General features: G+C 43.7%; 1 protein-coding gene across 3 annotated transcripts in view; it reads left to right on the top strand.

Annotated features, from left to right (window-relative positions):
- The window catches only part of LOC137348453 (rho GTPase-activating protein 21-like), a 298,000-nt gene that overhangs the window by 110,932 nt on the left and 164,139 nt on the right, over window positions 1-22,929 (top strand). For all 3 annotated transcript variants that reach the window (XM_068013769.1, XM_068013763.1, XM_068013773.1), the window contains 2 exons: window positions 2,537-2,716; window positions 6,620-6,644. In XM_068013769.1, coding sequence (XP_067869870.1) covers window positions 2,537-2,716; window positions 6,620-6,644 — 205 coding nt within the window. The remainder of the gene's footprint in view (window positions 1-2,536; window positions 2,717-6,619; window positions 6,645-22,929) is intronic.

Below are 22,929 nucleotides of genomic sequence, written 5' to 3'. Positions count from 1 at the left end.
TTCCATCACACTCCTGACTTGTGCCTTGTAGATGGTGGACAGGCTTTGGGGAGTCAGGAGGTGTTATTCACCACAGGATTCCTAGCCTTTGACCTGCTTGGAAAATGGCAAGTGTAACACCTCTATGCAAGAAAGGAGGGAGATGGAAAGCAGGAAATTATAGGCTGGTTAACCTAACCTCTGTCATTGGGATGCTAGAATCCATTATTAAGGAAGTAGTAGCAGGGCATTTAGAAAATCATAATACAATCAAACAGAGTCAACTTGGTTTTGTGAAAGGAAAATTGTGTTTGACAAATTTATTAGAGTTCATTGAGGATGTAATAAACAAGTTGGATAAAAGGGAAACAGTAGATGCAGTATATTTGGATTTCCGAAAGGCATTTGATAAGGTGCCGCATAAAAGGTTATTGCACAAGGTAAGAGCTCATGGTGTTGGGGGTAATATGTTAGTATGGATAGAGGGTTGGCTAGCTAACGAGAAACAAAGTCAGGATAAATGGGTCATTTTCAGGTTGGCAAACTAACTAGTGGGGTGCCACATGGATCAGTGCTGGGGCCTCAACTATTTATGATCTATATTAATGACTTGAATGAAGGGACCGAGTGTATTGTAGCCAAATTTGCTGATGCAACGATAGGTAGTTGTGAGGAGGGTACACAGAGTCTGCAAAGATAGGTTAAGTGAGTGGGCAAAAATTTGGCAGATGGAGTATAAGTGGGAAAATGTGAGGTTGTACACTATGGTGGGGAAAAATAGAAAAGCTGAATATTTAAAATGGAGGGAAACTACAGAATGCTGCACTACCAAGGGATCTGGGTGTCCTGGTACATGAATCACAAAAAGTCAGCATACAGGCCATAGCAAGTCATTAGGAAGACAAATGGAATGATGACTTTTATTGTAAGGGGGATGGCATATAAAAGTAGGGGAAGTCTTGCTGCAAATGCATGGGATGTTTGTGAGACCACACCTAGAGTCCTGTGCACAGTTTTGGCCTCCTTATTTGTGGAGGGGTATACTTGCATTAGAGGCAATTCAGAGAAGGTTCACTGGGCTCATTTCTTGGGATGAAGGGGTTGCTTTATGAGGAAAGGCTGAGCAGGTTTGGCCTATTCTCATCGAAGTTCAGAAGAATGAGAGGTGATCTTATTGAAAGATGCAAGATTCTGTGGGGGCTTGACGGGATAGATGCTGAGAGGATGTTCATCTCGTGGGAGAATCTGGAACTGGGGAGCACAATTTCGAAATAAGGGGTCTCCCATTTAAGACAGAGACTCGGAATTTCTTCTCTGAGGGTCATTGATCTTTGGATTTCTCTACCACAGAGAGCTGTGGAGGCTGGGTCTTTGAATATATTCAAGGCTGTGTTAGACAGATTCTTGATCTACAAGGGAGTTATGGGAGGCAGGCAGGAAAGTGGAGTTAAGGTCCCAATCAGATCAGCCATGATCTTATTGAATGGCGGTGTGTAGGCTCGAGGGGCCAAATGGCCTACTACTCCTCCTATTTCTTAAGTTCTTATGTACAACTGAGTGGCTTGCTGGGCTATTTCAGAGGGCAGTTAAGAAAGAGTCCACCACGTTAGTGTGGGTCTGGAATTACATGTAGGCCAGACCAGGTAATAACAGCAAATTTCCTCCCTGAAGTGCATTCGTAAACCAGATGGTGTTTTGATGGTCCCCCATCTAGAGTACTGCATTCAGTTTTGAGTACTGAACTTCAGGAAAGATCCTTGGAAGGGGTGCAGCATAGATACCCCTGAAAAATACCAGGGCATAAAGAGTTAAATTATATGGACAGGCTGCATTAAATTGGCTTTTATTCCCTTGAATTAGAAGGCTGAGGGAACATCTTATTGAGGTGTTTGGAATGGTGAAGGGGTGTGATGGGGCAGGTACAGAGAAAGTAGTCCCTCTGTTGGGAACAAATTAGAGCTGAGCCACTTAGGAATGAAATCAGGAAACAATTTTCACAAAGGGTGGTTTAAGTCTGGAAACTTTGTCCCCAAAAAGGCTGTGGATATTGGGCAAGTTGAATTTTTCAAAACAAAATATTGTCAATCTCAATTAGGCAAGGATATCAGGAGTAGGGATCAAAGGTGGGTGAATGGAGTTGAGGTACAGATGAGTAATAATCTAATTGAAAGTGGGAATGGACTTGAAGGGCTGAATGGCCTGCTTCTGTCTTTATGATCCTATGATCTGGAAGTATAGTATTTTATAATCAACCAGTCGCAGGATATTCTGGTAAAATTGGTGTAGTACAATAATGGGCGGACCACTGTTAATTGAGGAAACATGAGGACTGGACTGCAGATCTCAAAAACACTGAACAATACCTGTAGCTGTAAGGAAATTTTAAAAAACTACTAATCTGCATATAAACATATACTTTTGGCTCAGAAGAAGAGAAAGAAGGATCTCACTGTAATTCAGAAAGGAAAGTTTCTCTTGTAAATTTTTTTAATGATTTCTTTATGCACATTAGAGTAAAGATTGCTAATATCAGTTCTCAATTGATTTCTTTTCCCAGGGAAAAAATAAGGAGGATGCAAGTGGACAAGGCGAGCCCACCTCACCGCTGGTGGATGACATTTTCTCATGGCCAGGCCCAAACACCATTCATCTGCGACGGAATTCACAGGGTTTTGGGTTTACGCTGAGACACTTCATTGTCTACCCCCCAGAGTCAGCTGTGCATACCAATATTAAGGTTAGAGACTCCAAGTAATGGCCAGTTCTTTGAAACCTTCAAAACCTTTTACTTTTTAAAAACTTTGTTGAAAACGTGTTACTTTTGATTTAATCCCATTTAATTAAACATATTAATAATATGCCAATATCTGCATATCTTTTGAAATTGAAAGTGCTATGTAGAGTTTTTGAGCAAATTACAGCAGTGCCATTTAAAGCTGGGTTTTTGATTTGAATGCGCTGAGAATAAGAATGTAGTACAAGATATTTTTTTGCCATACCTTGTAATGCTGTAATACAAGTTGGCTTGTATACCAGTCTATGTTTCATCTTGAAACCTTTTGTAATCTGTGGTTGTCTTAAAGTAATCTTTCATTTAGCAAAAGTGACATTTGCATCCATAGAATTTGAATGCTTTATTCAAATCTAGTGAACCATTATTGTTCTTTAAAACTTATGCATTTTAGCAATTGTTGAAACAAATTATTTAACTTTTTAATTGAAGGTTTAATTGACGATAGTTTGAAAGTCCAGCCCTTCTAAGTGTCCTATGCTTCATTCAGTATCCTGATTAAAATTAAGCTTAGCTTGATTGTTTTCGAAGTTGGCATTTGTCAAAAATCGCATGCATGATGGACTTCATTGTGATCCTATTTTTGAATGTTGGTTGGAGGTAAAGTTAGAAAGTCCTTTGAAGTTCACGTTTAATTTTCTTCATGGTTTCTATTTTGGGCCTTGAGGCATCTGCACTGATGGGCACTGTTAGCATGCTCCCCCAAAAAAAGTAATTACTATCTTATTAAAAGTTGTTTTTAAAAAAAATACTAGCAACAGCAGTAGGCCATTTAGCCCCTCAAGCCTGTTCTGCCATTGAGTGAGATTGTGGCTGATCTGCAACTTAACTCCATATACCTTGTCTTTGCCCATATCTCTTAATACCATTGGTTAACAAAAATCTATCCCTCCCCGATTTAAAATTAGCTATTTATCTATCATCAGTTGCCATTTGCACAAGAGAATTCCAAACTTCTGCCACCCTTCGTGTGTAGAGGTGTTGCCTAATTTCCCTCCTGAAAGGTCGAGCTCTAATGTTTTGACTATGCTCCCACCCCCTAGTACTAGACTCCCCAACCAGCAGAAATCGTTTCTTTCTATCTACCCTATCTGTTCCCCTTTGTATCTTGAAAATTTCGATCAAATCACCCTTTAACTTTCTAAATTCCAGGGAATGCAACTGTAGTTTGTGTAATCTCGCCTCATAATTTATGCCTTGGAGTCCAGGTATCGTTCTGGTAAATCCACACTGTGCTCCCTCCATGCCAATATATCCTTCCTAAGGTGTAGTGCCCAGATCTTTGCACAGTACTTAAGTGTGATATTGTGTCCAACAGTCCATGAGCCTTTTTAATTACTTTCTGTACCTGTTAGACATTGTAATGATCTATGTACCTGAACTCCTGAGTTTCTTTGGACCGCCACTGTTTCGAGCTTTTCAGCATTTAGAATGCACCCTCTTCTATCCTTTTTAGGTACAAAGTAGATGACCTCACATTTGCCTACATTGAAATCCATTTGCCAAAGTTTTGTCCATTCATTTAATCTTTGTATATTTCTTATTAGTTTTACACTTGACAATATTCCAGCAATAGCACTGAAGACCTGTGCTCCAGAACTTGCTGCACCCCAAGCCAAGCTGTTCCAGTACAGCTACAACACTAGCATCTACCCTGCAATGTGGAAAATTGCCCAGGTATGTCCTGTACACACAAAGCAGGACAAGTCCAACCCGACCAATTACCGCCCCATCAGCCTACTCTGAATCATCAGTAAAATGATGGAAGGTGTCATCAACAGTGCCATCAAGCGGCACTTGCTTAGCAATAACCTGCTCAGTGACGCTCAGTTTGGGTTCCGCCAGGGCCACTCAGCTCCTGACCTCATTACAGCCTTGGTTCAAACATGGACAAAAGAGCTGAACTCAAGAGGTGAGGTGAGAGTGACTGCCCTTGACATCAAGGCAGCATTTGACCGAGTATGGTATCAAGGAGCCCTAGCAAAACTGAGGTCAATGGGAATCAGGGGGAAAACCCTCCGCTGGCTGGAGTCATACCGAGCGCAAAGGAAGATGTTTGTGGTTGTTGGAGGTCAATCATCTGAGCTCCAGAACATCACTGCAGGAGTTCCTCAGGGTAGTGTCCTAGGCCCAACCATCTTCAGCTGCTTCATCAATGACTTTCCTTCAATCATAAGGTCAGAAGTGGGTTCGCTGATGATTGCACAATGTTCAGCACCATTCGTGACTCCTCAGATACTGAAGCAGTCCGTGTTGAAATGCAGCAAGACCTGGACAATATCCAGGCTTGGGCTGATAAGTGGCAAGTAACATTCGCGCCACACAAGTGCCAGGCAATGACCATCTCCAACAAGAGAGAATCTAACCATCTCCCCATGACATTCAACGGCATTACCATCGCTGAATCCCCCACTATCAACATCCTAGGGGCTACCATTGACCAGAAACTGAACTGCAGTAGCCATATAAATACCGTGGCTACAAGAGCGGGTCAGAGGCTAGGAATCCTGAGGCGAGTAACTCACCTCCTGACTCCCCAAAGCCTGTCCGCCATCTACAAGGCACAAGTCAGGAGTGCGATTGAATACTCTTCAATGGCTTGGATGGATGCAGTTCCAACAACACTGAAGAAGCTCGACACCATCCAGGACAAAGCAGCCCGCTTGATTGGCACCCCATCTGCAAACATTCACTCCCTCCACCACCGACGCACAGTGGCAGCAGTGTGTACCATCTACAAGATGCACTGCAGCAATGCACCAAAGCTCCTTAGACAGCACCTTCCAAACCCGCGACCTCTACCAACTAGAAGGACAAGGGCCACCATCACCTGCAAGTTCCCCTCCAAGTCACACACCATCCTGACTTGGAACTATATCGCCGTTACTTCACTGTCACTGTGTCAAAATCCTGGAACTCCCTTCCTAACAGCACTGTGGGTATACCTACCCCACATGGACTGCAGCGGTTCAAGAAGGCAGCTCACCACCACCTTCTCGAGGGCAATTAGGGATGGGCAATAAATGCTGGCCTGGCCAACATCGCCCACATCCCCTGAATTAATAAAAAAAACTTACATTTACATTGCTTGCAATACCGCCAATCTTTGTGTCATCGACAAACTTGGATGCGTAGCTTTCTATCCCATCATCTAAATTGTTAATAAATATGATGAATAGTTGATGGCCCAATAAAGATCCTTGCGGGACACCACTAGTCACATCCTTTCAATTAGAGTACCAAGCATTATCCCTACTCTCTCCTGCTGCTCAGCTACTTTCCTAACTAGGTCAATAATTTCCCTTCAGTTCCATGAGCTTCAATTAAAAGCCTCTTCTGAGGAACTTTGTCAGATACCTTATGTAAGTCCATATAAACATCTGTAGACATTCCCCTGTCCGCTACTTTATTCAGCTCTTCAAAAACTTCAATCAGGTTTGTCAGGCAGGACATACTCTTACAAATCCTCCAAAAGTGGTTTATAGGTTTTGCATCAAGCAGCACTACCATTGGATCAAAGCATTCCATTGCTGTTTTAGAGCTAGCTGATGATTGCCTGAAGAGTTCTAAGTGATTTGTCATCTCATTTCAATATCATAAAGGGCTTGACCCCTAGTTCATGCTAGTCTGCTTGTAACAATGCTGAGGTTCGGAAATGGACATGCGAAATAGCCAGAAGCACCCTGCTATGAAGATTCTGTTCCAAACTCTTTTTGGAATACCAATTTGTTTTTTGTGGATTTAGATCCATTATAAAAAAAAATCTACAGTCCCGGTACTTTGCTTGTTACATTACTTCTGTTTGGAAATTGAACACTATGGAAGTAACTGTGTATTTTTTTTTGTCAGGATGAAGAGAATGGAAATAAAGAGGGTGAGTATGGCCTGTCTTGTTCATGTATAGCTTTGTAATAACATTCATGATATTAAACAATTTTTTCACATGACACGTGCATTCTACACATTGGGCCCTGCAGTGGAAGTTTTCATAGCTGCATATTAACCTTAAACATAATGTCCATCTTTGTGTATTATTTGTTTTAAGTATTTTCTCTTGAGTCCTACACATTAGGAAATTTGCTCTTGCTCTAATTTTGTGGGTACTTCAGTAAATGTTGCTTGAATCCAATGCTCCCTTCTCACATGTGCATGCTTCATGAGCAAAAATATTTTTGACGCCAAATAGATGCACACGCCTAATTAAATTTGGCTAAGTTTTAATACTGCAGTTTTGGCTTTAAGATGAACTATTTAATTCTTATACAAAAGCAAAATACTGGAGATGCTGAAAATATGAAATAAAGACAAAATGCTGGAAACAGTTCACATTTTAAGTTGATGCACTTTCATCAGAACAGTCATGATGAAAGGTCATCGACTTGAAACCTGAACTCTGTTTCTGTCTCCACAGTGCCAGACGTACTTCCTATTTCCAGCATTTTCTGTTTTTTATTTAATGATTATATTGCCATACATTTGAGGGTCAAATCAGGAAGCTCCTTAATTTTATATATTGGTGTATTTATAAAGCAGCAATTTTTGTTGCAAATGCTATTTTTACAATTGGTATCATCTCTGGGCCAGGGAGAGAGAAGCCAAAGTTTCTGATTGCTATCTGGTAACCCCTACTGGGCTGCATATGCACGTGGACATAAGGTAAAGATGGAATCAAATCAAAGAGCAGAAATATTCTCATCTGTGTACAGGATTGTTTGGAAGCATTTTAGTGTGCAGGTGTGAGGAGCTGTACTTTAACCCCTTAAGGAATTATATGGTCACCATTTTATCTGTATCCTCAAAGTTGAGAGAATCTTTCCCTTGTTCCTTCATAATTTATTTCCCTATTTCTGCTTCTGCTTTATACCCTATCTTTTGGTGTGGGCTAAGAAAAAAGAACTTGCATTTATATAGTACCTTTTATGATATCAAGATATCCAAGAGTGCCCCACAGCCTATGAACTACTATTCAATTATTGTTCCTGTTGTAATGTAGGGAAAAATGGCACCCAATTTGTACACAACACGGTCCTACAAAGATGAATGAGTTAAACGACCAGGTAATCTGTTTGTGATGTTGGTTGAGGGATATACATTGCATGGGACACTGGAAGAACTCCACTGCTGCTCTTCGAATAATGTCATGGAAAAGTGGGTAAATATTTGATGCAAGGCTGTACAATTAGTTCTTGATTGCTCTAGTGAAGAGGCAGCACAATTTGCTGAACAGTTGACTTCTGTGCTAAAAACCTAAGGTTCATTGGGGAAGAGATGCATGAATAAAAATCATTGGAATATGTTTAAGGCTGGCATCCCATAGGTGAAACGGGAGATTCGATCCAATGTGAAGCCAAGTGCTTGCAGGGCAAATTAATAATGAAAATAACTTGGGACAGCATGACATTCTATGAATTTTTGTTCCTGCTTATGCATGGCATTTGCAGTGAACTTGCATTTATATAGCATGCACTTATCATCTCACACTGTACCATCGAGCTTTACATCCAGTGATTTACAGGAGGTGTAATTGATTAGTTGTACTGCTCCTGGAGGCAGGTTTTTAAAACAATGAATTGTTGTTGTAAAAGCAGGGCAATGGAAGGAATTTATGTTGCCTAATGTTTGGCTTTTGGGTTCTGTTGGAATTGATCCAACGCCAAGAGAATGAAGTTTAAAAATCCAGACCAAGACCAAACTGTTTATATATTTTTAAAAAAAGGGTTCTAGGCCAGCAAAAACAAGTGTAAACATTGGAAGCATTGTGTTTCTGAGGAATGCACTAATTAATGTTCAGTTCATGTTGCAAAAATTAAAAAGTTATCTAATATGTTGCTAATTAAACCACATGAATGATATTTTAAATTACAGACTAATGGCATTGTCTAAATGCATCTATTTTATCTTTAGTAGATCATTCCTGTAAAGACATTAAATTAGAGGATCTTAAAGGGAAAATGTGCTAAATGTTATGAAAGAATTAGCACTACGCTGTTATTACCCCTTTTATGCTTTAGAACTGCTGAATAAGACATGTAAACTTACTTTAATGTAACATCATGTTCCTCTCTTCACTCTCTCTTGTGTTCTCTCTCTTGTGTTCTGTCTCACGTGCTCTCTCTCGCTGGCGCGTGCTTTCTTTCTCGCTCGCTGGCGCATGCTTTCTTGCTCTCTCGCGAGTGCTGTATTTCTCTCTCGCTCGCGCGTGCTGTCTTCCCTCTCGCGCGTGTCTTCCCTCTCGCGCGTGTCTTCCCTCTCGCGCGTGTCTTCCCTCTCGCGCGTGTCTTCCCTCTCGCGCGTGTCTTCCCTCTCGCGCGTGTCTTCCCTCTCGCGCGTGTCTTCCCTCTCGCGCGTGTCTTCCCTCTCGCGCGTGTCTTCCCTCTCGCGCGTGTCTTCCCTCTCGCGCGTGTCTTCCCTCTCGCGCGTGTCTTCCCTCTCGCGCGTGTCTTCCCTCTCGCGCGTGTCTTCCCTCTCGCGCGTGTCTTCCCTCTCGCGCGTGTCTTCCCTCTCGCGCGTGTCTTCCCTCTCGCGCGTGTCTTCCCTCTCGCGCGTGTCTTCCCTCTCGCGCGTGTCTTCCCTCTCGCGCGTGTCTTCCCTCTCGCGCGTGTCTTCCCTCTCGCGCGTGTCTTCCCTCTCGCGCGTGTCTTCCCTCTCGCGCGTGTCTTCCCTCTCGCGCGTGTCTTCCCTCTCGCGCGTGTCTTCCCTCTCGCGCGTGTCTTCCCTCTCGCGCGTGTCTTCCCTCTCGCGCGTGTCTTCCCTCTCGCGCGTGTCTTCCCTCTCGCGCGTGTCTTCCCTCTCGCGCGTGTCTTCCCTCTCGCGCGTGTCTTCCCTCTCGCGCGTGTCTTCCCTCTCGCGCGTGTCTTCCCTCTCGCGCGTGTCTTCCCTCTCGCGCGTGTCTTCCCTCTCGCGCGTGTCTTCCCTCTCGCGCGTGTCTTCCCTCTCGCGCGTGTCTTCCCTCTCGCGCGTGTCTTCCCTCTCGCGCGTGTCTTCCCTCTCGCGCGTGTCTTCCCTCTCGCGCGTGTCTTCCCTCTCGCGCGTGTCTTCCCTCTCGCGCGTGTCTTCCCTCTCGCGCGTGTCTTCCCTCTCGCGCGTGTCTTCCCTCTCGCGCGTGTCTTCCCTCTCGCGCGTGTCTTCCCTCTCGCGCGTGTCTTCCCTCTCGCGCGTGTCTTCCCTCTCGCGCGTGTCTTCCCTCTCGCGCGTGTCTTCCCTCTCGCGCGTGTCTTCCCTCTCGCGCGTGTCTTCCCTCTCGCGCGTGTCTTCCCTCTCGCGCGTGTCTTCCCTCTCGCGCGTGTCTTCCCTCTCGCGCGTGTCTTCCCTCTCGCGCGTGTCTTCCCTCTCGCGCGTGTCTTCCCTCTCGCGCGTGTCTTCCCTCTCGCGCGTGTCTTCCCTCTCGCGCGCGTCTTCCCTCTCGCGCGTGTCTTCCCTCTCGCGCGCGTCTTCCCTCTCTGGCGTGCGTCTCCCCCCCTCTGGCGCGCGTCTCCCCCCCTCTGGCGCGCGTCTCCCCCCCTCTGGCGCGCGTCTCCCCCCCCCCCCCCCCGGCGCGCGTCTCCTTCTCTCCTCCCCCCCCCCCCCCCCCCCGGCGCGCGTCTCCTTCTCTCCTCCCCCCCCCCCCCCCCCCCCCCCGGCGCGCGTCTCCTTCTCTCCTCCCCCCCCCCCGGCGCGCGTCTCTTCTCCCCTCCCCCCCCCCCCGCGCGCGTCTCTTCTCCCCTCCCCCCCCCTCGCGCGCGTCTCTTCTCCCCTCCCCCCCACCTCTCGCGCGCGTCTCCCTCCCCCCCCCCCCCCCTCTCGCGCGCGTCTCCCTCCTTCCCTCCTTCCCCCTCTCTCTCTCTCTCTCTCGTTGCAAACAGAAGATCAAATGCAACAATATCATGGGAACTCATTCACCTCCATGCTCCCTTCCAAGCTGCATATCATCCTGACTTGCACATATTGTTCCGACTGAGGTTGGAGGAGTGCACTGTTTATTCTCCACAGGTCACAACATATATTTAAATTTTTTCCCACTTACTGATATGGTATTTTGACTCTATTTCTATCCCCGAATAAAACATAAGAGCCAGGTTTTTTTAATAAACAACAAAATTATCAGTTTATTATAAAACAAATCTTAACCAGTAATGAAATAAAGCATAAACACACAAATTGAAATATTAAAGTTCCCTTTTTACCGTGGCCCCTCAGTCACTGTAATATTTGCAATTTTCCAGTCCTCTGTCACCATGCCTGTATCTAAGGAGAATTGAAAGATTATGACCAGTGCCTATGCAATTTCCACCCTTAATTCCATCAGTTTCCTTGGATGCATCCTATTTGGTCTGTGGGAACATAGGAAATAGGAGCAGGAGTAGGCCATCTTGCTCCTTGAGCCTACTCCGCCATTCAACCAGATCATGACTGATGCCATTTTCCCGCAGTCTCCCCCTATCCCTTGATATCTTTAATATCTAGAAATCTATCAATCTCTGTCTTGTATACACACTATGACTGAGCTGCCACAGCTCTCTGGGATAGAGAACTCCAAAGATTCACCACCCTCTGATGAAGACATTCCTCCTCAGTCCTAAATGGCCTACCTCTTATTCTGAGACTGTCCTCTAGTGCCTGATGCCGCCGCCGCCTCCCCACCCCCCCAAACCCGGGGAAACACACTTCCTGCATCAACCCCCTTGGTCCTGGTGACTTATCAGTTTTAAGTACAGCCAGCCTATTTAATGCTTCCTCTTTATTAATTTTTAGCACATGCAGTGCCTCAGCTACCTCATTTTTCATAACTTAGGCAGCATCATCTTCCTTGGTAAAAACAGATGCAAAGCACTCATTTACTACCTCAGTCGTACCCCTACCTCCATGCATAAATCCTCTTTTTGGTCCCCATTCAGCCCCATTCCTCCTTTTACCACCCTTTTATTATTAATATGGCTATTATAAGTATGGATTTGTATGCCCTACCTTTCTCCATTGTGGGAATGTATCTCAATTGTACCCATACTAACTCCCCTTTGAAGGCAGCCCATTGTTCCATTATAGTTTTGCCTGCCAAATCTTTGATTCCAATTTACCTGGGCCTGATCTGTTCTCACCCCATTGAAGTTGGTCCTCCCCTAATTAATTATTTTTACTCTGGGTTGCTACTTGTCCTTTTCCATAACCAACCTAAACCTTATGATAGTACAATCACTGTCCCCTAAATGTTCCCCGACTGATTCTTGATCCACTTGACCCACCTCATTCCCCAGAACCAGATTCAGCAATGCCTCCTTCCTCATTGGAATGGGAACATATTGATGTAGAAAATTCCCTGAACACCCTCAAGAAACTCTTGTCTCTGCCTTTTACACTATTACTTGCTCAGTTTACATTAAGATAACTTTAGTCCACCATTATAACTACTCTATAATTCTTGCACCTCTCTGTAATTTCCTTGCAAATTTGTTCCTCTATATCTTTCCCACTAGCATACACCCAGTAATGTAATGGTACTTACTATTGTTTCCTTGCTTTAGCCAACTAGATTCTGTCCCTGACCCCTCTGGGACATCCTCTCTGTCCAGCGCTAATGTTGTTCTTAATCAAAACCGCTAACCCTCCTCCTTTCTTTCCTTCCCCATTTACACTGACATAGAATCTGCAAAGGGATTTAGATAGATTAAGTGAGTGGGCAAAAATTTGGCAGATGGAGAATGTGGGAAAATATGAACTTGTCCACTTTGGCAGGAAAAATAGAAAAGCAGTCTGTTATTTAAATGGAAAGAGATTGCAGCACTCTGGTATAAAGGGATCTGGGTGTCCTGGTGCATGATTCACAAAAAGTTAGTATGCAGGTACAGCCAGTGATTAGGAAGACAAATGGAAGGTTGTCATTTATTTCAAGGGAAATGGAATATAAAAATAGGGAAGTTTTGCTAGTTATATAGGGTGTTGGTGAGACAATATCTAGAGTACTGCATACAGTTTTGTTCTCCTTACTTAAAGGATATAATTGCATTAGAAGTAGTTCAGAGAAGGTTCATTCAACTAATTCCTGGGATGAAGGGGTTATCTTATGAAGAAAGATTGTACAGGCTGGGCCTGGAATTTAGAAGGAGAGGTCATCTTATTGAAATATATAAGATCCTGAGGGGACTTGACAGGCTGCGTTTTGAAAGGAGAGATTAGAACTAGAACACAGTTTAAAAATTACTGGCCTCCCATTTAAGACGGAGATGAGAAATTTTTGCTCTCAGAGCAGTGGAGGCAGGATCGTTGAATATTTTTATGACTGAGTTAGATAGACTCTTGATTGACAAGAGAGACAAAGGTTATAGCAGGTAAACAGGAAAGTAGACTTGAGGCCGCAGTCAGATCAGCCATGATATTATCAATAGCGAAGCAGGCTCGAGGGACCGCGTGGTCTACTCTTGCTCCTAATATGTGTTTTGTATGTATGTTTACTGAACACCTTGTAGCCAAGAATACTTAGTACCCAATCCTACCCTTTTGTGAGCCAGGTCTCTGTTATCGCCACAAAATCATAATTCCACATGGCTATCTGTACCTGCAGTTCACCAACCTTATTTACTATGCTCTGCACATTCATGTACGTGCACAGTAAAACTAATTTAGACCTTATTACATTCCCTTTTACTCTGACCCCATCTAATACCTTGCTGTTTCCTACTCCAGTGCTATCTGTCTCTCCCAATTCTTTGTGCAACCTTAGTTTTCTTCTGTAATAATACCTCCTGGTTTCCACAACCCTGCCAAATTAGTTTAAACGGTCAGCCATAGCATGAGCAAATCACCACCCCCCACCCCCCCCCCACCCCCACCAAGGACATTGGTCCTAGCTCTGTTCTTCAATTCTAATTCATAGTTGTTGGCAGCCTTCCAGTACTGCAACTAATTTAACATTCTTTAACTTTAACCTGAGTTGAGCTTGACCTTGTTCTTGGCTTTTAACGCACTTCCAGGAAGGATTGGTGAATGAGAATCAAGAATAGAAAGGTATGTTTCTATTTCCTTCCACTCTCTTTTCCTAACCTGTGGATGCTTGAGTCAACGTGTCAGTCTTGGCTCAGTGATGGTACTTTTGCCTCTGAGTCAGAAAGGTGTATGCTGGAGACCCACTCCAGAGACTGAAGCACATCATCTAGGTTGGCATTTTACTGCAGTGCTGAAGAAGTCTTGCTCTAATAAATGCGTCATCTTTCAGGTGAGATGTTAGACCGAGTTCCGTGTACCCTCTCAGGAGGATTGAAATGATTGCATGACCGTTCAAGAAGTGCAGGGGAGGTCTCCTCGGTGACCAGGGCAATATTTGACTTACAACCAACATCACGAAAACTAGATCTGATCATTATCTCAGTGCTGTCTGTGGGACCTTGCTGTGCCCAAATTGTCTGCTGTGTTTCCTACATTACCACAGTGATTACACTTTAGAAAGTGTTTCATTGGCTGTACGGTGCTTTGTGATGTCTTGAGTTAGTGAAAGATGATACATAAATGCAAATTTGTTCTTTTCATTATAACACCCATCACTGCTTCAGATGAGATCCAGTAACTAACCCAGAACTGGAATCAAAACAGGTACGAAGTACAGAGGTTCAGAGGGACCTTGGTGTACCTGTCCATAGATCACTGAAGGCTGCAGCACAGGTAGATAAGGTGGTTAGGAAGGCACATGGGATACTATCCTTTATTAACCAAATATAAGAGCAGGGAGGTTATGATAGAGCTGTATAAAACGCTAGTTAGGCCACAGCTGGAGTACTGTGCACAGTTCTGGTTACCACACTATAAGGAAGGATATGATTGCACTGGAGAGGATGCAGAGGAGATTCACCAGGATGTTGCCCGGGCTGGAGCATTTCGACTATGAAGAGAGACTGGATAGGCTCGGGTTGTTTTTCTGAGAGCAGAGAAGGCTGAGGGGGGACCTGATTGAGGTATACAAAATTGAGGGCATAGATGGGATAGATAGGAAGAAACTTCTTCCCTTAGCGGAGGTGTCAATAACAAGGGGGCATAGATTTAAGATAAGGGGCAGGAGGTTTGGAGGTGATTTGAGGAAAAATGTTTTCACCCAGAGGGTGTTTGGAATCTGGAACACACTGCCTGAAGGGGTGGTAGAGGCAGGAACCCTCACAACATTTAAGAAGTATTTAGATGAGCACTTGAAACGCCGTAGCATACAAGGCTACAGGCCAAGTGCTGGAAAATGGGATTAGAATAGATAGGTGCTTGATGGCCAGCACGGACACGATGGGCCGAAGGGCCTGTTTCTGTGCTGTATAACTCTGACTCTGACTCTACGTCCTTGGTCTATGGCTTAGTATCACACAATGCATTTGGCCGGGGGGTGGTGGGGTAGGGGAAGAATTCCAGAAAATTACAATCACCAGGGAAGTGGTATTGAGCATGTTGTTGGAGCTGCAGGCTGACAAGTCCCAGGGTCCTGATGGACTTCATCCTAGGGTCTTAAAAGAAGTGGCTATGAGATTGTTGATGTGTTGGTTTTAATTTTCCAAAATTTCCTAGATTCGGGGAAGGTTCCATTAGATTGGAAAATAGCCTTCAAAAAGGGAGGGAGACAGAAAGCAGGAAACTACAGGTCAGTTAGCTTAACATCTGTCTTAGGGAAAATGTTAGAAGCTATTATTAAACATGTTATAGCTGGGCATTTAGAAAAATTCAAGGTAATCAGGCAGAGTCAACATGGTTTTGTGAAAGGGAAATCATGGTTAACCAGTTTATTGGAGTTCTTTGAAGAAGTATCATGTGCTGTGGATAAAGGGGAACTGGTGGATGTACCATCCTTAGATTTCCAAAAGGCATTTGATGAGGTGCCACATCAAAGGTTATTGCGGAAAATACAAGCTCATGGTGTAGGGGGTAATATATTGGCATGGATAGAAGATTGGCTAGCTAACAGAAAATAGGCATAAATGGGTCATTTTCTGGTTGGCAAGATGCAACGAGTGATGTGCCGCAGGATTCAGTGCTGGGGCCTCAACGTTTTACAATTTATATAAATGACTTGGATGAAGGGACCAAAGGTATGGTTGCTATATTTGCTGATGACACAAAGATAGGCAGGAAAGTAAGTTGTGAAGAGGACAAAAGGAGGCTACAAAGGGATATAGATAGGTTATGTGAGTGGGTAAAAATCTGGCAAATGGAGTATAACGTGGGAAAATGTGAAATTGTCCATTTTGGCAGGAAGAATACAAAAGCAACATATTATCTAAGTGGTGAGAGATTGCAGATCTCTGAGATGTGGAGGGATCTGGGTGTTCGAGTACATGAATTGTAAAAAGTTCGTATGCAGGTACAGCAAGTAATTAGGAAAACTAATGGAATGTTATTGTTTATTGCGAGGGGAATTGAATACAAAAGTAGGGAGGTTATGCTTCAGCTATACAGGGCAATAGTGAGACCGCATCTGGAGTACTGTGTACAGTATTAGTCTCCTCATTTAAGGAAGGATGTAAATGCATTGGAAGCAGTTCAGAGAAGGTTTACTGGACTAATATCTTGAATGGGCGGGTTGCCTTATGAGGAAAGGTTGGACAGGCTAGGCTTGTATCCGCTGGAGTTTAGAAGCATATAAGGCAACTTGATTGAAACATATAAGACTCTGAGGGGTCCTGACAGCGTGGATGTGGAAAGGATGTTTCCTCTTGTGGGAGAATCTAGAACTAGAGGTCACTGTTTACAAATAAGGAGTCATCCGTTTAAGACAGATAAGAAATTTTTCTCTGAGGGTCGTGAGTCTTTGGAACTCTCTTCCTCAAAATGCTGTGGAAGTAAAGTGTTTGAATATTTTTAAGGCAGGGGTAGATAGATTCTTAATAAGCAAGGGGGTGAAAGGTTATTGGGGGGCAGATGGGATTGTGGAATTGAGGTTACAATCAGATCAGCCACGATCTTAGTGAATGGCGGAGCAGGCTCGAGCGGCCAAGTGGCCTACTGCTGCTTCTAATTCGTATGTTTGTAGGTACCTTCAGAGCTGTGTGAAATTGCTCAGATGGCAAGTTTATTAATTTTTGCTTCTGCCCCCATACCCTCAAAATACACAATTCTGTTGAAAATGCACTTTTCTGTCACTAGATATTCTAATCTGGGCATGTCTGTCAGCTGGCATGCTGAAATGGAAACACATGCCCCATGTGATTTCTACAGGGTTTTTTTCCACCTCACTACGTGGTTGCAAGACATGTTGCACTATTTTCTGTTGACGTTTGTTGAATAGTTACATTTTCTATAAACTTAATGATATTGACCAGCACAACTGTCTCTTTTTAAAACTGCATTTTCTCCCTTCTAAAATCTCTTCAACTAAAGGGACAGCCTATTAAATTTTAGTTGTGCAAGTTGCCTGTTCTTGAGCTTGATCCTTCAGTGGTCCAAAGTGTATTGTCAATTTTAGTAATACTTTGTTGGGACAGTTATCTAACCGTTCTCTGAATACATATGCATGTACTTCCTGCTGCATGCCTATATTTATGAACTCCAATTTTAAAAAAGATTTGTCCCATCAGAAGTTGTTTCATCTTCTCGCAGGTACAGGAATCTTTTTCACAAAAGAAAGAAAAAGGAGTCACCCTGTCACAGAGGTTATTTCATTTGCTCAAGGGTATACAAGTACTGCATGGAAGAGAGTAATGAGTTGCCCTTTTGGGATTATTCATCCTATATATTCAGGCAGAGATCTAATAACTGGTTTGGTTTGGCTTGTACTGGTTAGACCCACTAACAGCATCCATCCCTTGTAGATCAGAGGTGATTTTCTTGTAAAGCTGTTAGCTGAGCTTTGTGCATTGTGTATATATATTTTAAAAACTTGTTCCCTGGTTTTTAAGCTGATCTCATAGCGGCTGCAATATATTTCTCCCTTTTTTAAATTGCACTTGCTCCACACAAACGAACCTGTTATGAGCCAAAATCTTTTCTGTGCATGTTCATGCTACAGGGTAACTGAATTATTCCTATTCTGTCTCTTGTGCTTGAGAAAAAAATAACCTTTGTGCTAATTTTTGAGCATGTGGATAATTTTATATGTGAACGACACAAGCAAACCTTCTGTGACAGCACAGATGATTCAAATGTTACATCTTGTTGACTGAATCATTCAAAATTGCAGCTTGGACTTGACTAATGCAGTGGTGTAGTAAGCATTTTTAATTAAAAAAATAAAAGCAAAAAATTTTAGATGATGGAAATCTGAAACAAAAGCAGAAAGTGCTGGAATTACTCAGGTCAGGCAGCATCTGTGGAGAGAGAAACAGTTAATGTTTCAGTTCTGTGATCTTTCATCAGAACTGGTAAAGGTTAGAAAAGAATTGGGTTTTAAGCAAGTAAAGGGAGGGGGCCGTGGGGAAGAGAACAAAGCAAAAGATGTTGATAGAGCATAGGGAGATTAAATAACAAAGCTGTCCTGGGACAAAAGCAAAGTGTGTGTTAATGCTTGTGGTGAAAGACAAAACGACCAGGTGAGGAGGGGTCTAGGGGTTCCCTCTCAGCCTTTGCCTGGTTTAACTGTCACAGGGTTTAGTTTTAGAAAGTGTTTTTAGCTCCCCCTTAGTGAATCCTTGTTCACTGCTCCAATTGTAAGGCAAAGAAATCAAACCGGTTTCCTTAGATTTAAACAAGAAAGGTAGAAGTTTATTAATCTTAAACTCTAATCCAATTAATGACCACGAATATGCAACGCAGCCACACTAGCATGCATACGCGATAAACGCACCTGCAGATAGAGACAGAAAAAATGTAAGGAATGAAGGGGAAAGGTTTGAGGCAATATCTGGTAGTTACCATCCTTTAAGTTCAATGTGGAGTCTTTGGTTGCCGGTAAGTCTTGCAATTCATTGGGGCCCAGTTCACGCTTCAACTTGTTCTGATGTAGGAGTCTTTTCTCTCTTGAGGTTTACGTGCCTTCTGTGGGTCCGGTGGCTTGGGGAGAAAGCGAGAGAGAGACAGCCAGGCGAGAGACTTGCTTGTTTCAGCTTCAGTTGCACACTGCATTATGAATTCAAACTGTCCTGTGGCTGGTCCAAAAAACCTGGACCAGGGTTACGACCAGGTGAGAAAGAGGTCGAGGGTTCCCTTTCAACCTTCACCTGGTCTTACTGTAACCGGGTTTTATTTTTAAACATACTGTTTTTAGCTCCCTCTTGGTGAATCCTTGTTCACCGCTTTCCAACTATCAGGCAAAGAAACCAGCACAAACAGGCTTTCTTAGGTTTAAAGAAGAAAAGTTGAAATTTATTAAACTTAAACTCTAATTAGGTTAACGCCTACGGATACACGACGCGCTCACGCTAGCATGCATAAGCGATACACGCATGCAAGGGACAGCAAAGAGCAGAAGAAAAGTCAAGTAAAAGTTTGAGGCAATATCTAAAGCGTAGTTGTTACGGGTCTTCGAGCTCACTGTAGAGTCCTTGATTGTAGGTAGATCTTGCTTTTCATTGGGGCCCAGTATTCTTCTTAAACCCTGTTCACTGTAGGAGACTTTTCTCGGTGTTCATGTGGATTCAGAGGCTTATGAGAAAGAGGTGGAAGCAGACAGGAGAGATTTTAGTTCAGGAGCAAACAGACACTCTGCCTTCAAACTCTGTGTGGCTAGTTCAAAAGAAAACCCTGGAAAAGCCAGGTCATTGGTCACACCAGTCCAGGCCCTGTGGATTGTATCATCTTAGCAGGGCCTGGAATGTGCTTCCTTATACTTGGTGATCTGGTGATCAAAATCCATTTGGGTTAATTGGAGCAGGGAATAGCCCATTGTCTCCACAAGCAGCGTCTCCTAGTATGCAAATATCCATCCAGCCCAGTGTCTGGTGATCTTCAAACAAGTCATTTCTTCACTCCAGCAACTGTTTAAAATCAATGTTCATGACAAAATTAATATGCCTCATTCTTGGCAGGTGGGGGTCTGCATGACTCAAAGCATTAGTCCAGAGAGAGTGTAAATAGCAGAATAATGGCAGACTCCTACATTGGAACAAGTTGAAGCTCTGACTTCATGAAAAACAGGCACATGGTTAAAAAATAAAATAAAATATTAAAAAAAGGCCAGTCATGCTCTGAAGTTATTGAACTCTATGTTCAGTCCGCAAGCCTGTAGAGTGCCTATTTGAAAGAGCAGGTGCAGCTGCTCGAGCTTACGTTAATGTTCACTGGAACACTGGAGCAGGCCAAAGACAGAGAGCTGGGGGTGGGTGGTGGTGGGTGAGTGTTGAAATGGCAAGTGACCGGAAGCTCAGGGTCATGCTGTTTCCCGTAAGAACGCCATCCCATTCTCCCAGTTTCTTCGTCTCCGACACATTTATTCTGGATGAAACCTTCCACAACAGGGCTTCTGACATGTCTTCCTTTTTCCTCAACCGAGGATTCCCCCCACCACCCCCCCCCCCCCCATCCCCCATCCCCACTGTGGTTGGCAGGACCCTCAACCATGTCTGACCCATTTCCTGCACTTCTGCCCACACCCCTTCCCCTCCCTCCAAGAACCGTGATAGGGTTCCCCTTGTCCTCACTTTCCACCTCACCAGCCTCCACATCCAAAGGATCATTTTCCACCACCTCCAGCGTGATGCCACCACCAAACACATCTTCCCTTCCCCCCCCCGTCAGCATTCCGATGGGATCGTTCCCTCTGCAATACCCTGGTCCACTCCTCCATCACCCCAACACCTCATCCCCTTCCCACGGCATTTTCTCATGCAATTGCAGGAGGTGCAATACCTGCCCTTTTACCTCTTCTCTCCTCACCATCCAAGACTGCAAACATTCCTTTCAGGTGAAGCAGCGATTTTCTTGTACTACTTTCAGTGTACTGTATTCGCTGCTCACAATGCAGTCTCCTCTACATTGGGGAGACTAAACGCAGATTGGGTGACCGCTTTGCAGGAACACCTCCGCTCAGTCTGAAAGCATGATCCCGAGCTTCTGGACACTTGCCAGTTCAACACCGCTCCCCCCCCCCCCCCCCCACCTCTCTGCTCAAGCCAACATTTCTGTCTTTGGCCTGTTCCAGTGAACATCAACACAAGCTCGAGGAGCAGCACTTGATCTTTCGATTAAGCACTCCTACAGCCTTGCAGATGGAAAATTGAGCACAACAACTTCAGAGCACGACTGGGCTTTTTTTTTTTAACATTTTATTTTATTTTTTAACCATGTGCCTGTTCTTTTTGTGTAGTCAGAACTGCTTATTATTCTGCTATTCACACTCTCTGGACTAATGCTTTGTCTTTCACCACAAGCATTAACACACTCTTTGCCTTTGTCCCAGGACAGTTTTGTTACTTAATCTCTCTCTGCCCTATCAAATGTCTTTCCCTTTTTTCTGTCCCCCATGCACCACCCACCCCCCCCAACTTGCTTGAAACCCAATTCTTTTCTGACCTTTGCCAGTTCTGATGAAAGGTCACAGACCTGAAACGTTAACTCTGTTTCTCTCTCCACTGATGCTGCCTGACCTGCTGAGTAATTCCAGCACTTTTTTTTTATTTTTAATCAGGAGATTGTTTTCTTCATTTTCAGCGTATTGTATTCTGTCTGGTTTAATAATATACGTGGCTTCGGTTGTCTCTAATAAAGATCATCTAAATGGTTTTACTCCAGTGTTTTTGCTGTAGAGGAGTTGCTTGTGGAGCTGCAGTAATTTGTTGAATTTAGAATATTTTCAGAGCTTGTCCTACTAATCTTAAATACTGACCTGTTTTTGTTTGATCGTTAGAGTATTAACTCGTATTTTGGCTGCCGTTTTAATTTAAATTTGAGATGTAGTTGATCTACAGTTTGTTTTTTTCCCTCTGGTGAGAAATCTGATTTTGGGGTGTGACCTAAACAGTGTCGGTCGTTTACAACACAGAAGGAGGCCCATGGCGGACCTCTGTCGGGGGTATTTTTCTAGACCCCCGATGTCGGGTGACTGGTAAAATCCAGCCCATTGTCTGCATCCACCTCCCTTGTGTGCAGCGAGTTCTAGGCCATTACCACCTGTTGCATAAAAAGAAAAAGTGCTTCCTCTCATTCCCCTGAATCTTTTGCCCAAAACCTCCAGTCTGTGTCCCCCTGTCCTTGTACCATTAGTTAATAGGAGCAGTTTTTCCTTGTCTGACTTATCTAAGCTTGTAATAATCTTGTACATTTCTCTTCAAACTGCCCTCAATCTCCTATGTTCTGAGGAGAACAAGCACAATTTTTTCAACCTAATCCTGTAACTAAAGTCCCCCATCCCTGAAATCATTTTGGTAAATCTCCTCTGCACCATCTCAAGGACCCTCACATCCTTCCTAAAGTGTGGTGACCAGAACAGTCGGGGCCTAACCAGAGCTTTATAAAGGTTCAGCATAATCTTCCTGTTTTTATACTCAATGCCTATGTTTCTGAAGCCCAAGATCCCATATGCTTCACTAATCACTCTTTCAATATGTCCTGCTACCTTCAAAAGTCAATGCACAGGCACCCCCAGATCCCTGTGTTTCCGCACGCTCTTTAGAACTGTGCCATTAAGTATGTATTGCCTCTTCCTATTCCTTCTGCAGAAATGCACCACCTCACACATGTCTGCATTAAATTCCATCTGCCACCTGTCTGCCCATTCTGCTAACCTATCTATGTCCTGTTGCAGATGGTTCATATCATCCTCCCTGTTTGCCACACCTCCAAGTTTAGTGTCATCGGCAAATTTTGAGATCCTACTCTGTATTCCAGGATCCAAGTTATTTATAGCAAAATAAAAAGCAGTGGTCCCAGCACTGACCCTTGGGGAACACCACTGTCCGCCATCCTGCAATCTAAAAAGCAAACATTTCCTACAACTTGCTGTTTTCTGTCCTTAAGTCAATTTTTTTTATCCAATGAACACTGACCCTCCTATTCCATGAGCCTCAATTTTGTTAACCAGCCTTTTATGTGTTACCTTACCAAACGCTTCCTTAAAATCCATATAAACAGCATCCAGTGCATTCCCTTCATCAACCTTTGTTATTTCATCAAAAAATTCAGTTAGATTAGTTAAGCATGATCAGTCTTTTACAAATCCATGCTGGCACTCCTTAATTGATTCGATCCTCTCCGAGTGCATGTTGATTTTTTTCCCCTCTGATTATTGTTTCTAAAACCTTACTCACCACTGATAAACTAACTGGCCTGTAGTTGCTAGTACTGTCCTTACA

The sequence above is a fragment of the Heterodontus francisci genome, chromosome 2 (genome assembly GCF_036365525.1).
Source record: "Heterodontus francisci isolate sHetFra1 chromosome 2, sHetFra1.hap1, whole genome shotgun sequence".
NCBI classification, from domain to species: domain Eukaryota; kingdom Metazoa; phylum Chordata; class Chondrichthyes; order Heterodontiformes; family Heterodontidae; genus Heterodontus; species Heterodontus francisci.
The sequence above is the reverse complement of the archived record's forward strand: the minus strand, read 5'-3'. Positions and strand labels throughout refer to the sequence as shown.